This window comes from Pogonomyrmex barbatus, unplaced genomic scaffold (assembly GCF_055798465.1).
Source record: "Pogonomyrmex barbatus isolate J1 unplaced genomic scaffold, ASM5579846v1 scaffold1, whole genome shotgun sequence".
Lineage (NCBI taxonomy): Eukaryota > Metazoa > Arthropoda > Insecta > Hymenoptera > Formicidae > Pogonomyrmex > Pogonomyrmex barbatus.
This window is the reverse complement of record NW_028297098.1, coordinates 23,815,291-23,830,410: the sequence shown is the minus strand read 5'-3', so window position 1 is coordinate 23,830,410 and position 15,120 is coordinate 23,815,291. Positions and strand designations below refer to the sequence as shown.

The 15,120-nt window shown below is 36.3% G+C and overlaps 3 protein-coding genes across 6 annotated transcripts; 2 read left to right on the top strand and 1 right to left on the bottom strand.

The window, feature by feature from the left end:
* The first annotated feature begins 219 nt into the window (after positions 1 to 219).
* Positions 220 to 5,142, top strand: NC2alpha (negative cofactor 2 alpha). 2 transcript variants are annotated; one of them, XM_089083739.1, is made up of 5 exons: positions 220 to 353; positions 1,050 to 1,122; positions 1,401 to 1,494; positions 1,679 to 1,870; positions 1,938 to 5,142. In XM_089083739.1, exons 2-5 carry the CDS (start codon positions 1,068 to 1,070, stop codon positions 2,230 to 2,232), a joined length of 636 nt encoding a protein of 211 aa, XP_088939865.1. In that variant the 5' UTR covers positions 220 to 353; positions 1,050 to 1,067; the 3' UTR covers positions 2,233 to 5,142. The 2 variants fall into 2 exon arrangements, with proteins under 2 accessions (XP_088939865.1, XP_011648336.2); XM_011650034.3 differs by lacking the exon at positions 220 to 353 and adding an exon at positions 573 to 766.
* Positions 5,062 to 8,192, top strand: LOC105434334 (lipase 3-like). The gene is made up of 9 exons (XM_011650029.3): positions 5,062 to 5,186; positions 5,455 to 5,647; positions 5,738 to 5,852; positions 6,096 to 6,339; positions 6,440 to 6,598; positions 6,682 to 6,769; positions 6,883 to 7,025; positions 7,110 to 7,264; positions 7,367 to 8,192. The coding sequence occupies exons 1-8, from the start codon at positions 5,070 to 5,072 to the stop codon at positions 7,260 to 7,262; spliced, it is 1,212 nt and encodes a 403-aa protein (XP_011648331.2). The 5' UTR covers positions 5,062 to 5,069; the 3' UTR covers positions 7,263 to 7,264; positions 7,367 to 8,192.
* LOC105434336 (uncharacterized) lies at positions 7,609 to 15,041 on the bottom strand. Of its 3 annotated transcripts, none has more exons than XM_089083683.1 (12): positions 14,401 to 15,041; positions 13,836 to 14,024; positions 13,506 to 13,756; positions 13,201 to 13,372; positions 12,907 to 13,088; positions 12,578 to 12,820; positions 12,300 to 12,402; positions 11,334 to 11,405; positions 10,818 to 10,912; positions 10,586 to 10,745; positions 9,632 to 10,510; positions 7,609 to 7,934 (listed from the first exon to the last, which is right to left on the bottom strand). In XM_089083683.1, the coding sequence occupies exons 1-11, from the start codon at positions 14,492 to 14,494 to the stop codon at positions 9,660 to 9,662; spliced, it is 2,412 nt and encodes an 803-aa protein (XP_088939809.1). In that variant the 5' UTR covers positions 14,495 to 15,041; the 3' UTR covers positions 7,609 to 7,934; positions 9,632 to 9,659. The 3 variants fall into 3 exon arrangements, with proteins under 3 accessions (XP_088939809.1, XP_088939806.1, XP_011648334.2); XM_089083680.1 differs by having other exon boundaries at positions 9,635 to 10,510; XM_011650032.2 differs by having other exon boundaries at positions 7,609 to 10,510.
* Positions 15,042 to 15,120: the final 79 nt, after the last annotated feature.

The following is a 15,120-nucleotide window of genomic DNA, read 5'->3' as shown; positions in this document are numbered from 1 at the left end:
TACAAGAATCGATCCATCCCTGGGTCATCTGATAACTGTCAACATTATTCGAGACCTCATTTTAACGCGTCTGGCACAGTCAGAAATTTTCTGGTTTCAGGATTCTCGTTTATCAGGAAACTACTTCATAATTTTTTATTTTTTTTTTTATTTTTTTTTAATAGAACTAACTGCAACCGAGTTGCAGTCAAATCATCGGATGACGAAGCTGCGGAGCAATCGGAGCAGTGCGAGTTTTGACGGGAGCCTCGTCACATGTTAAGTCACAAACTAGACAGGGTGGAAAAGAAGGAAGTCTCTCGTCGTCCGTTGATTCACATCTACGTCTGTCCAAACGACGGCCAATCAGCTTGGTAATTCTCGTGCGAATTCCTCCGCTCTGCACTTCGTCCAATTGCGTGCCGTCCGTGCGGCTGAAGGCGAATACTATGTCGCGAGTCGTGAGCGTGAGATATCTCGGAATAATCCCGATCCCCGACGCTTCCCGACGTTTTTCCTCTTGAGCGACCGCGACGATGACATCCGTTCCGCCCGCGAGGGTAGATTCCCTCGGTCGCCGCCCCCCCCCCCCCTCACCGCTCCTTCCCCACTACTGTTTGTTTACGCACGCAATCGCGTCGTATCGCGTGCGCGCGTGTTGCACCCTGTCGTGCCCGTGCCGTACCGTGCACTCCAGTACCAGAGTACCGTGCCGTATCGCGTTGTAACGTATCACGGAGCCGGCATGCCCAGCAAAAAGAAAAAATACAACGCCCGTTTCCCAGCGGTAAGCGAATCCTCCCTGTTTCCTCACGACCCGATCCGACCTGTTCCCGTTTCGTTCAGCGCCCCGTTTCGTTTCGTGTTGCGGAACGCGCATCGACGACATGGAAAAAGAGCGAATGCGCCGAGCGAATTGGAAGTCCGCTCGTCGTCGACTCGCGTCCTCGACGTCGATTATCGATCATCGACGAAAAAAAAATTCCCGCATTCCCGATTGCCGGAGCCGCCGTCGCGACACGATGACGCGTTTGGATGACATAACCTAAACTCCGCGTGTCTGTTGTCAGGGTCGTATCAAGAAGATCATGCAGACAGATGAGGAGGTGGGGAAGGTTGCCCAGGCAGTACCAATCATAATCTATATCCTTTTCTTACATATCTCTCTCTCTCTCTCTCTCTCTTCCCCCCCCTCTAGCTTTCTTTTTCGCTTAATTGTTTATTTTGGCCACATGGATCTTTGTATTCATATGTTTTATTATAAAAATCATTTTTAAAAATGTTTTACGTATATTGTTAGAAGAAATATTATCTTAGAATGCTTAAGAAATAGTGATTTGTTTAATTGCTTTCTCTAGTAAACAAATTTCAAAGGCCTGATTGTTTTCAATCTAGTTTAATTGTTCCTTAACAAAGCTTACCTAGGACTCTGGAATTATTTGTACACTCCTTGTTAACCAAGACCATGCAGATTACGAGTGCCAAAAATGCCAAGACTTTGAGTCCATCTCATATGTAAGCAGCAGTATTGTCAGACAAGTTTATTTTAGGCATAGTAAATTTTTCAATAATTATCCACAGATGCGATAAGCGTCACAAATGAAAGAAGAGCAATGCTTTATTTATAGATATTTGGACAAACTATAATACAAAAGAATTTTTATCTGTAGATATTCTTTTATAATTTATATGTTTACAGGAAACAATGTATCTTGTCAGAAAGCAGATTCGACTTTCTGAAGGATCTAGTGAAATCTCTGCCTGATGTATCAGGGCCCGATGATGAAGTACCTATGTCACCAGAAACTCCTTCACCTGCTCCATTGCAAATCAATGTATCAAACACAGCTACAGCAAGTCCAACAGTGATGCAACATTCTGATCCATTAGAGTGAGTTTCATATTGATTTGCTTTTCTGATAATTTCAATCAAATAACTATAATACATACTTTTGCAGATATCAGAAACATTTAGGATTGCCAGTTAGCACCGAAATAAATACGAAAGAAATACATAAGAATACAAAAGATAATGGATCGAGCATGGTTTCAAGCAATTTAAACTTTACTAATCAAAGGGCCGTAATAACAGTGGGAGGGCATTCACAAGTTCCAGAATTCCATACATCTATACCTGCGGCCTTTCAGATTAGTCGGCCAAATTTTTATACGGAACTTAATCCGAGTGCAAGCGATCAGCCGACGTCAAACTTTACTCGTACCGCCAACATTGATGAGGATTATGACACATAGTATTAATCCCATTGATCGAAATCTAGAAAGTTAAAATTTGTTGGACATGCGACGCATGGATTAGCTAAAGTCCAGTAAAAACAACGCGTGCATGTATCAGAAACATCTTTCAATTGCTCACATCATAATATTGTAAATTAATATTGTTTGATATTTTCAAATTGACACGTTTCTTTGTTTTGTTCATACCTGTTTTATACAGATGTTATTTTTAAATTTATTTTAAGCACATTTATTAAAAATATTACATTAAAACTATCTAATTCAATCACTGTTCAATTCAATTGCGTTTTGACATCTCTTTCGTGCTATTCCGTTATAAAATTACGTAAATATTAGATATTTATCGTATAAATGTCAGGTCTCGTCAAAGTTTAGTTTTTCTATAAATAACATTCGTTTAATAGATTGTATATGTGTGTATATGTATAATAATCATTATATGTATGTTTTTTCACAATTATATCATTTCATATCGAATTGTATTTTAAGATATCTATATTTGTTTTTCCAAAAATAATATTAGATAATGGATTAGGCGAGAAAGAGAGAATTGGAACGCATATCTTTTGATGCCTTTGTAAAATCGTCAGAATTATTAAGAAAAACATACTGTACAAGAGATTGCGAGAAGTGACTCAAACTAAACTCATTTTAAACTACTAGCTTTCCTGAAGTGATTCTTACGAAAACTCTTGAAACTGAATTGTTTTATTAAGTTCGGAAAAGCGCGAAACTTGAATTGAATTTGATTCACTTACCTCTCGTAACTTCCTTGCGAGACATGTTTCCCTAATAACGTGGACGATTTTTCGAGGATAGCGGAAGATGTGTGTTTCAATTATGTCTCGTCCAATTATTTTGAAAACAAATAAATTTAATTTATAAATAAAGATATCTTGTGCAATTCGAAATGAAATAACATTATTGTCTATATATATATATATATATATATATATATATATATATATATACAGCAACAATATATATATATATATATATATATATATATATATATATATCTTTATTCAAAAGATACGTTGTAATTCATTGTCGGAAACTCAGAGCGATTCAGACGTTGTAGTATATATGTACGCAAACATGTCATGTAATCATTGTATCTAATTGGGAAATCGTTATCTTTGAATTGTTGCTGTTTATATGAACACAAAGGTGTTATACCCATATTTATAATCATAAATCATGTTTAAATGAAGAAAGATAACGAAGGAGGATGTGAATTGATGCAAGTATATATATATATATCCCATTAATATGTATAATTTTGTCCTAATATATTTCTTATTTATATATTCTCGATATGATATATTATAATTATCTTTTTTCCTTTTTTTACAATTCTGTAACTTTAATTTATGAGGGAAAAAGGAAGAGTTATCTTTGCCACCCCACTTGGTGATGATCGAAATGATATTTCCATTGAAATGATTGAAATGATATTTCAATGATTTCCGTTATTGCTTAACGAAACAAATATGTATGTTTTATAGACACATGTTAGTTACATGTATAACTTCAGTTACATTCGTGTATGTCAATCTTGTTGGACATGAAAATATGTTAAGTAATAATGTAAAACGTATTCTATATATACATTTTTCAAGTGTTTCTTCTTTTTATCCTAGTTCACTCTTTTGCATTGTAAAATTAAAATTACTTGAGCTATTTTAAATTTGTTTTTATTAGAACATAAAATAATAGTTAATCTGCTATCTAGACTTTGAATTGTACATCTCATATGAAGATATTGCATCGTAAGCGTTCTTTACATAAACAATTTCAACAAATCTGAACTTTGTCTGAATTTTTTTCTTAGACTACAATGAGTCAACAAGATTGTATATATTTTACAAAGAGTAAAAAATGCTAAAAAATGTAAGTTAATCATTTTATGTATATACTTTATGTTCATATTTTTATTTACTTTTACGTACATATATAAAACACATGTGTACACATATATTTGCATATGTATTTGCAAAACACATATTTTCAGTAAGATTCAAGTTACTTGATTTCGCGACAACGAAAAAAATTTTGACATAATTAATCAATCGGTGCATTATCATATAAAATGTCGAAAGGCATTTGATGCATCATCATCCGAAAATTCAGACAATATCATAAATTTGGCAATATCAATTAATTACGTAATAAGTCTTATAAAATACCGTCGATTTAATACGTCAGTGGACACTGTAATCGCGCATCGGAAGCGCGAACACGTGCTCGTGCCCGCCGGCTGCCTCATCTTCTCGGTATCACCGCTGGGACTTTGAGAGATTCGTGTCATAAAATTAAAAACAAACGCGGCCTTGCATACGTGAGCGACAAAAAAGAAATGGATAAGAAGCCGCGGGGCGACGGAGGGATTTACGGAAACGAATTCGGCTGCGCGTGGAAGTAGATTTGTTAAAATTCCAGTCTCAGTTTGTGCCTATCCAAACCAATATCACCTCTTCGGAAGGGTGAGGAGGATAAATAAAAGTGTGCGAAGGCCCTCGCGATCGTTTAAAGGAACGCTCGCGCGCTTTCTCGCATTGTCACGTTTTAATACTGAAGTAGATTATATTTATTGTCTTTTACATATATTTGCATTTTTTATCAAAGGAAAAGTTTATGAATTATTTAGTCTCGATATTATTATGTAAAAAAGATTTCATTTGACTTACTGTAGCTTGTATTTTAAAGTAGTGTGTAATGTGATTATTTTGTTTAATTTTTTTTTAATCTACTTGTACGGGAAGCTGCGTAAAGTAAACGATATATTTATATAAAGTGTAAAAGTGACGTCGCAAACATTGTTAAATTGTAACATGATTACATATTGGTATTTCATCCCTCTGTTATGTTATGGATTCATCGTTCAAATAAACGGTCTCTTTCGCACACGTGGATTATTCCCTCCGAGTACCGATCCCAATTTATTGATCGTAAGTGAAATAATTAAAAGTACTGCAAACTGTTTTTAATAAAGCGCACAATAAATTGGATCGTAAGAATTTATTTTCTCAACTTTAAAAGATCGTTGATACATATTATAAATTAAAAAAGCGCGATTTTTTAACAATTCACACAACATAAAAATTTTTATTATTTTTATTATTTATATTAATTATGAATTTTGATAATTTGTTGAAATGTCAAATTTTTAATTAGTAATTATTATCGGTTTACCAAATTATTTGTTGTTACTTTTAGGAAGATTACGTAATGCAGAGCGGTTACCCTTTTGAGCTTCATCATGTAACAACTAAGGATGGATATATATTGGCTGTACATCGGATACCGCGAATGAATAAAACTGTTGAGAATCGCCGAGTGGTGTTGATCATGCACGGATTATTAGGATGTTCGGCGGATTGGTTGTTAACGGGACGAAATCGATCAATTGGTAATTAAATCAATCCTGCGTTCAATCGAGCCTTATTAAATTATTAGATTTTATAAACGTTGGTTAAAAAGTTACTTTTAATATCATTAGCTTATCTTTTGGCTGACGATGGTTATGACGTATGGCTCGGTAATTCTCGTGGGACCACGAACTCGAAGAATCACACGACCCTTTCCATACAAAGCGCTGAATTCTGGGATTTCAGGTATCAGAACTCAAGAACACTATTCTGCATCGTACCTTTCATGTTTTAGTTAAAGTTAAATTAAATTAATAAAAACGAGGTTTATTCTTTCATTTTCATAAGATTAATTGCGGGAATACGATTTAATTGACTTGACTTACTTTAATTTATCTTAAGGATAATTATTAAATATTACTTGATATGAATCGATGATCATAATTTCATAATTATTATTTGTGTAACTCTTGCGAATATTTTATTTAGCTGGCATGAACTGGGCCTGTATGATTTGTCCGCTATGATAGACTATATATTATATAAAACCGGACAAAATCAGCTGTTCTACATAGGCTTCTCTCAAGGAACAACACAATTTTGGGTTCTCATGTCTCTCAGACCGGAATACAACAAGAAAATTAAGCTTATGTCCGCGTTAGCTCCCGTGGCTTACACAGGACACATTAGTGGTCTATTGAGACCACTGAGTTTCTTCGCGAATTTTTTTAAGGTAAAAATCTCAAATTAGTTTTATCTTCAAGTACATTTTAAAGAATAATTAAGGTTTAAAAATTTCGTGAGACTTTTTATCGATTTATTATATCCGGCAGGGATTTTACAAGTTCACCGGATATTTCGAAATGCTGTCGAATTCAGAATTAGAAAAATTCGTGACGTATACTCTGTGCCGGGAAGGTATGTTCACTCAATACTTTTGCGAACTGATCGTGCAGTGGATCGGAGGATTTAGCACCGGCGAGATGGATCATGTAAATTATTGTATAAATCATACAAGTTGATCTCGAATTAAACGTAACTCCAATATATTTACATTAAAGTAATGTATTTTCAGGCGCACTTGGCGGAGTATCTGCAGTTCGCGCCGGCGGGATGCTCGTACAAGCAATTGGTTCATTACGCCTTGGGCATTCAGAATCCAGGTTAATTAATTTTTTAAATAAATTAATTTTTTAGAGTTCAATTTAATTACAGGATCAAAGATTTTTTTCTGCGTTTTTATGCTTTCATAACAGAGTCGCTTCCCTCATTTCAGGACATTTTCGGCCTTTCGATTACGGTGTATTGGCGAATTTTAGGATTTATAGACGTTTCGTACCGCCGGAATATCCCCTTGAAAGGATCACAGCTCCAGTGATTTTGTATAACGGTTTGAACGACTGGTTAGCTCATCCAAATGTAATTAAACACGCTATTAATTTATCATATATACCATATTTAATCTTATTTCATTAAAATTCGTAACGTATTTATTTATTTTAGGATGTTGAATTATTAAATGGAAAATTGCCAAATATTTTAGAAAAATATACAGTGACGCTAAAGCGATTAAATCATTTCGATTTTGTATACGGTTTGCACGTACGAGATCTCGTTTACAATCATCTGATTGAAAGGATGAATTCCATACCATAAAGGTAAAACACAAAAATATAATTTCTGTTTTATATATAGCGATGCGAATTTGATAATGAAAATTATTTTAGATACCTTATTAATTATTAATAACCAAATTTTAGCTCGATCACGATTGTCCACATAGAATAAAATTTTCCATTGCATATCCTATCAATTCTTTTTTATTGTGCATTGAAAAACAAGGAATCGAAAAAAGGAAATAGGATTTAAATTGGAATCAAAATGTCCACATTCAGTTATATTATTAATAGTTATTTTTTCTGCGTATTCCATTGATTGAATACTCAGCTTTTACAATTTTAATGTGCATGGATTGCTTTAGGAAAGACATGACTACCTCAACTAATTTTGCATCAACTTTATTTCACGTTCGTTTTCTCGTAATCATATAAATTTTGATTACGTGCGCTTTCTTTAATAGAAAGGAAAGATAGACTTTTGTACATTAGAGCGAATAATATTACACGAATCTATAGATAGAATCTATAACATATAATTATAAGTATTATACTATTTGTTATATTGTTACGAGTTTTTATACACTCTTATCTAAGAGAAGAAAGTGAACGTGATGTGGATTCAAAAATTATAACTGTACCAATGTGTTGTATACGTTGATGAACTGAGTCATGTGAAATGTTGAAGCCGAGCGGAAGCCAGTGGAAGATGCTGAAACAAAATAAGATTTCTAGGACTCGAAATCTTGGCAAATAATCTATAAAATATCAATCATTTTGGCTGAGAATAATGCTCTTTTTGTTTCATACAAAGTATATGAAAATTTTCCTTATGAAAATTCAGATATATTTATCATTCGATTACATATCACATGTTATTAAAGTGTCTATCGAATTCATTTATATAATATAACACTTATTTATACATGTACATACTTAATATTAAATTTAATAGTATAGACAAAGAAAATATTTGCACACATTTTATCTTATTTGGAATAATTTTATACAAAATAGAAAGATACCATTGCAGTAGTACTTTCCTCTTTCATACAAAATTACTTCAAAAATAATAAAGTGTGCAGATTCTTTATAATTCTTTTATTATAAATAAGAATTCATATAGCTTTTTTAACAAAAAAATTATACATACGTTAATATGCTACGTTTTATCAATGTCATTTCTACATCTTAATTTTTTCATGCAATCAATAATTTTCAACAAAAATAAGATAAATGATTGTCTATATATTATTCATATTGTATTGGCACATATTAATTATTTTGCAACATCAAATTATTTTGCACAAGAATACATATGACTAGTTAATAATTATTTCAAGATACAAATATTAAATGCAATTTTGAAACAAATAAAACTTGTTATAAATTTTAGATGTCAAAAAATAACGGAAAATAGATAGTCCAGCATTTGTAATTTTGAGCTTAAAATTAGTACATATTGATATTGTCTGATTCTACAACATAGTTGTCTTTCTAGTAGCATGTGACGATAAATATCGACATATATTAATTCCAAATCCACAATTACAAATCTTGGAAATAGAACTGATATAGATGATTAATAAAATAATGTATAAATTTTACATTATATTAAGAATTGTATCTACTTAAGAAAAATATTTTTCGAGGAATATTATGTTGGAATATTTATGTTGAAAATACTCAATGAATAAAAATAAAAATTAAGGTTTAGCAAATTTATCTTGATAAATCTTAAATCATTTAATTTACTTTTTTATTTCTTACAATTAAATTTTATGATAAATTCATAACATATGATAATATATCTATAGAAAACTTACAAATAAGTTTATTGCATATAAACTGTCATTATTCAATCCTCAAAAATTATTGAGCAAATTTCATTGTTTTCATTTCATAATAATAAATTATATTTTTTAATTCTATATTCCTATTTTTTGGGCATGACATAACATAAACTGTAATTAATATAAAACTATATACATACAGTGAAAAAATAATAATACATAAATATCTGTTAATTTCTTCATGTTTGTTCATTTTACGTGCGCGCGTGCGCTGATTATAAAAAAATAATATTTAAATAGAAAAAAGCAGATAGAAAGGAAAAGTATTTTGCAGAATATCAGAGGTTTGTATCTAAGGATTCACAATATTGAAGAGGCATCATTTATGCAACATACAATCTTAATTATTGCGTCAGGTTTCGAAAGATATCACATAAATTGAATTGAGAGTTGTAATAATGAAATATGCGCGATAATGGAATAAAAGAAAAGAAGAGACTCCAAGAATGATTTTTTGTTAGTCTAGCAAGCGGCAAGTCTAGCAAACTTGTTAAAAATAATATATCATTGTTTTTTTTGTATTGTTCTGTTAAGGCTACAATCAAAATGTACATACAACCTTGGGCTAGGAGCAGGTCCTGACCTCAATTCCTGTACCGATGTGACGACTTCTTACCATCGCGGTAGTTCGATTTGGATCGCGACTTTCTACTTCGATCCCGCGATCTGGATCTACTGCTCCGTCGCTGACTCCTTCCGGAAACGTACGATCTCGATCGTCTGCGATCCCTTGAGCGGCTGCGCGATCTCGAGCGCGATCTTCCTCGCTTCGCTCCTCGCGATGACTTGCTGCGCGATCGGCTGCTTCGTCGTCTATCTCTGGAATGCGAGCGAGATTTCCATCTGCGGGAGCGTGATCGCGACGACCATTTCCTATCGGTAGACCTGGATGTCGACCTGGAGCGTCGATAACTCCGCGATCGCGATCTTGCACGTTTCCGTTCGCGCGATTGCGAACGACGCTTTCGGTTGGATCTGTGATCGCTGGAGGAGCGCGAGGATCGCGAGCGATAATCCTTGCGCGATTTTGCCGATCGCGAACGCGATCGCCGCTTATGACCGCCACGTTCGGATGAACGTGACGATCTGATGGACCGTCTACCGCTTCGCGACTTGCTTCTGCTCTTGGACTTTCGCCGCCGATGGTAACGCTGATCACGTTGCTGTTGCTGTTCGCGTTGCTGCGTCTGCTGTTTGCTCGTGCGCGCTTTTTCATGCTTCTTGGATGCGGACTCGCGACTCGACTCGGAACTGCTTGTAGACTCGGTGCTGCTCGATTCGGAATCAGCGGACCCCGACACGGTGCTGCTCGCCTTCACTTGCTGGCCATCGGTCGCTGATACATTCTGCGGTACCGCCGCTTGTGGACTTTGACCGCCGCTCGACAAAGTTTCGGACGCTTCTCTTTGATTATCTACCGTTTCTTTTTCATCAACTAAAGTATGATGTCAGGAAGTTACACTCAATCTCCCAGCGGCCACATACGGGTGAGTTGTCTGTCGAAACATACCTGACTCCCGGCAGCTAGTATTACCGGTATGATTTTCCTGTTGCTTATTATTGTATTGCTCTTCGTTGCGCTGCTCCTCTCTCTCTTCCTCCTCGGCGAGACGTGCCTCGATTTCCTCCTCCGTCTTGCGGAATGCCTGCTGTCGCCGTCTTAGTGTTTCCTGAAAAATCGGTTCATAGAGTAAAACGGAATCGCACTGCGAAAAATTAATCGTCCACGAAACGACTCCTACCTTCAACTCCTCGTCGCTGTCGTCATTTTGAAGCTGCGCGTGTTCACTCTGCTCCTCTTCGGATTCGCTGTTACTGTCGCCATAGATGCCCAGACCTACGGCAGACAGAACTAGCAATCACATCCATTCTGTGCACGTAGCGTCACGACACTTTCGGTGTCGGAGTGACGAAAAGAAAACGAAAAAAAAGAAGGAAGGAAATATATGCAAAACTCGGCTCCGGCTAATTTTCGCAGCCGTTTCATCAAGAAATGTCCTGAGAAAGAATGAAAGGGGGGAGAAGGACACTTCTCTTGGTTGCGGCGATAAATAATCTCTATGAGAGAACGGCCGAGCTAACATCGAGTTGATTTCAATGCGTACACGCAGTGACTCTTCTCTTCCTTTCTTTCTTTCGTTTCTTTTCCTTTCTCTCATTACTTTCACTCGTTTTTTCTCAACGAGTCACTGCGTCACTTACGGCCGTTCCCTACGGATATCGCCGTGCGTTAGAATAAAGCGTTAAAGCGTACTCACCGAGTGATTTGTGAGTGATCTGAGCAAGAGGGGCCATGTTGAGGGATGCGACGGGGGTCTCTCCTGCAGGGACTTACAATACACACGCATTTAGTAAGCAATCGCTAAAAGTGCTACCGCACGTATAATGCCCCCGATAATATCGAATGGTTCTTAATCGACTCATTCGCGCAAGGGCGTCCCTTTGTCCCTTCGCTTCCTTTTATGTACCTTAAGAAATCTTTATAGCATTATTTCACACTTACAAGTCAAACTATAATATTCTACATCCTACGAAAATTAGTCAACATTGCGCGATTTGCTATGTGGCTTACATATTCATCATCGGAATTTAAAAAATTTGTGATGCTAGAAATGAAGTTATTAGAGATACTTATAAAAACTTGGATTACAATTAAATGCTTTTAAATCTATAAGAATCGCGTATATATCCATACCCATGATGTAAGATGGGTACAATAAAATCATATTTTTTAAATCGTTATATTTTAAATATTACTGACTAAATTAATATCTAGATGTCCTTATTAAACAAATTCTCTGATTATCAAAACATTGTTTACACTATGATATAAAAATATATATCTTAGAGAATTTTTCTATTGTAAAAATATATCGTGAGAAATCATTGCTGATAAACATATATAATGCCGGTATGTAAAAATGTCTAAAATACGATACGTAATACAAGACGATTACGTAATCAAAACAAAAGAGATATATATGTGCCTTAGGCTACACGCAAATCCCTGAAAACGTAAAACATAGGATGTCCTGAAATTGCCGAATAATTAAGTCTACATATTAAGATATCTCTGTTTAATATTTTCAATTTTATATTACACAATCGCACAGCTTCGTCGCAACGTGGCGCGGCGAACAGGCTCACTGAATTGTATTCTGTGCTCCGACGAGCAAAAGCACGAAAATTCAATTGGTTAGTTCTATCGTGTGTATCTGGGGTACCTTTGGCACGTGCGCGGCTCCAAACCTCTCTGCATACCGCGCCAATCTCTTCGTTCGTCACTTCCAAAAGTATTTCCGTCAATGATCTCCTTACTTTTAACATCTGCGCAAGAAAGATACGATATAGTCTTCGTAATATTGTAACATTAATTAGAATTAACCAAATTCTTGGTACAATTAACTTAAATCAATTTAAATCTTTCAGTTAATATTTGACTTCAGTTAAAAAAAATGTTATTTTTGAAAGAATAATTTTGTGAAGAATTTCTTCCACTTACTACATCCTGTAAGATTTCCTCTCGAGACCGCTTTTGCACAACTGGAACCACACTGGTCGCAGCGATCGGACTCTCATCAGGGCCTGTGTGAGATTCGGGCGAATCGGCATCCGTGAACCGTGTTTTTCGCGGTCGAACAATGATGTCCGGAGTACGATCGTAGCTCTTTTCCACAGATTGCTGCCCACGTGTATTACTCGCAACTTCGAAATCCTGCTCAGTTTCTTTTTCCGAATCTGAATCCTATATGAATGGTGTTGTTTCACAATCGTAAAATCAATAGAGTCAAGGAATCGAATTAAACGACATAACGTGCGATCAATGCTTACAAATTTACTCTTGCTAGGATTAAGCACAGCGCGCGCCTCGTCTTCTGCCTGCTTGCGAGCTTCTAACTCTTGTTTTCTTAACATCTCTAACCTTTCCCTTTCCATGGCCTTCTGTTTTTCTTTCTCCATCTTTTCCAGTCCTTCACGGATCCACGCCGGTAATTGTCTCCGTTTTGCAGCATCTATATAAGATAAATTAACAATATATAAATACTGATTTGCGTGATTGAGATTATCATAGATGTTAAATCAATTCAATTCACTTCACGTTGCTTCTATTAATGTAATTTTTACCTATAGTTGTAGTGGTATCTTCCTCTGGTGTTTTTTCTCTGTCATCTCGACATCGAACAGTATCCATTACCCTCATATGAGGTCCTCTACTTGTGTGTCTCATACCTTTCATGAAAGGAAGTGGTTGTGGCGATACTGCGTTAGGTGGTTCACCAGACCAATAATTAGTAACCTGATAAATAAGTATATAATGAAGTAGTTAGAATAGTTTTTAAATAAAAATTCATTATATAAGCGAGAACAAAAATATATGTATATTGTTATAAATTACAGAAATTCTATTTTTTTCATCGTTTTTTTTATACCTGATTGTATGGTTGTCCAGGTGGTACTGAATTGTATGAATACAATGATGGTGCAGGAGGAGGCGTATTGAAATCAGTGGTGGTTGATATTGTCGGCGCAGGTGGTATAACCGGTACAGTTGGAAGTCCGATCGGTTTGCCATCAGGACCCATGGTAACACCAGGTGGAGGTACACCACTCCATTCCCAACTTCCAGTTCCAGATGTCGAAGCATTCCAATGACCCCACTGATTCCATTGAGTCCAGGCCTCTATTTCATTATATCAAAATACAATTATTTATTATCCATTTTAATTGTAAACCTAGCAAAATCATACATTCTCTCTCACCAGATCCACTGATAGTTGGTGCAGGTGGCGCAGGAGGCACATCATCATCTTTAGTGTCCATATCCATTGGTGCCTCTCCACTGCCATCGTTCGAGGAACATATAGGATTAATAGTGGGGGGTGGTGGAGCCGGTGGTACAACAGTCTCTTTCATCTTTATCCATTGCTGCGCTAGGGCTGCCCAATCCACTATTCTCAGATAAACAATATTATGTTATTAATGATGATTTTGATCATGTGTACTAATCTGAATGTATGTTAAAGACTATTGTACATAAAATTATTTATCAATAAATCCAAAATATAAAACTCAGCTCAGCTGACATAACATTCAACGTTGGGATCATCAAGTTTTTAATTAAACATAGACTAGATATTTTATGTCATGTTAGATCGCACTCATATTTCGCTTTTATCTTTGAAAATCATCAATGAAAGAGAATTCAGAATATGGACCTTCAACAGCCTTTATAATATCGGATCAGAGTCAGTGCAGTCATGCTCGCAGGACTCGCTATAAAGTACAGAGATTCGATCGTCACTTGGAGAAGGAGAAGAAGACTACCTTGATCGTTACTCATGTTTTGATATGCAGAAGGATTGAGCGCCCATTGAGTAGGATAGTCTTTTCCATCAAACATCTCCCCGCTCATCTTCATCTGCGAAGACGTGTGCAGTCAGAATTCTGAACCAGAATTGAGCCTTAACCTGTTACGGTGAGAGCATAGTCTTGGCGTCACTCAGTCGTTAGGACTGGTTAACGTAAGCGCCAGAGTGACGCACGGAGCGTTCTCGCGGCGTTTCCGCTGGCAATTCCCGGATAGAAGTTCGTCCGAACTCTCGTACGTTTACCGTGCGGAGGATCGACGGAGATCGGTGATCGCTATACCGTGTGCGCGGAAAATTTACAGACGCCACTGCCTCGTTCGGATGCGCCTAGTCGCCTAGTGATGGCATGTATCACCGCAGTGCGACAAAGAGAATCCCGGGTTTTCAGCCGATTACGGGATTTTCGCCCCAGTAACCAGGCATCCCGCGATACACCTGAGGACACTTCGCCGAAAAAGTATCAAGCATCTCACCGCGACACACACAGCCGACAAAGCATCTCGGTCGCGAATTGTCACCCGACAGTGTCGCCAAATGAATCGAACGCGCCTAAAAAGAAAAAAAAAAAAGAAAGATCGTTAAGACCCGTACGCAAAGCTCCAATTGGGGCTTTGATTCGCCCGCAAAAGCTGCTTTGAGGTCGATAAGATTCTTCTATTCAACTTGAGATGGATAG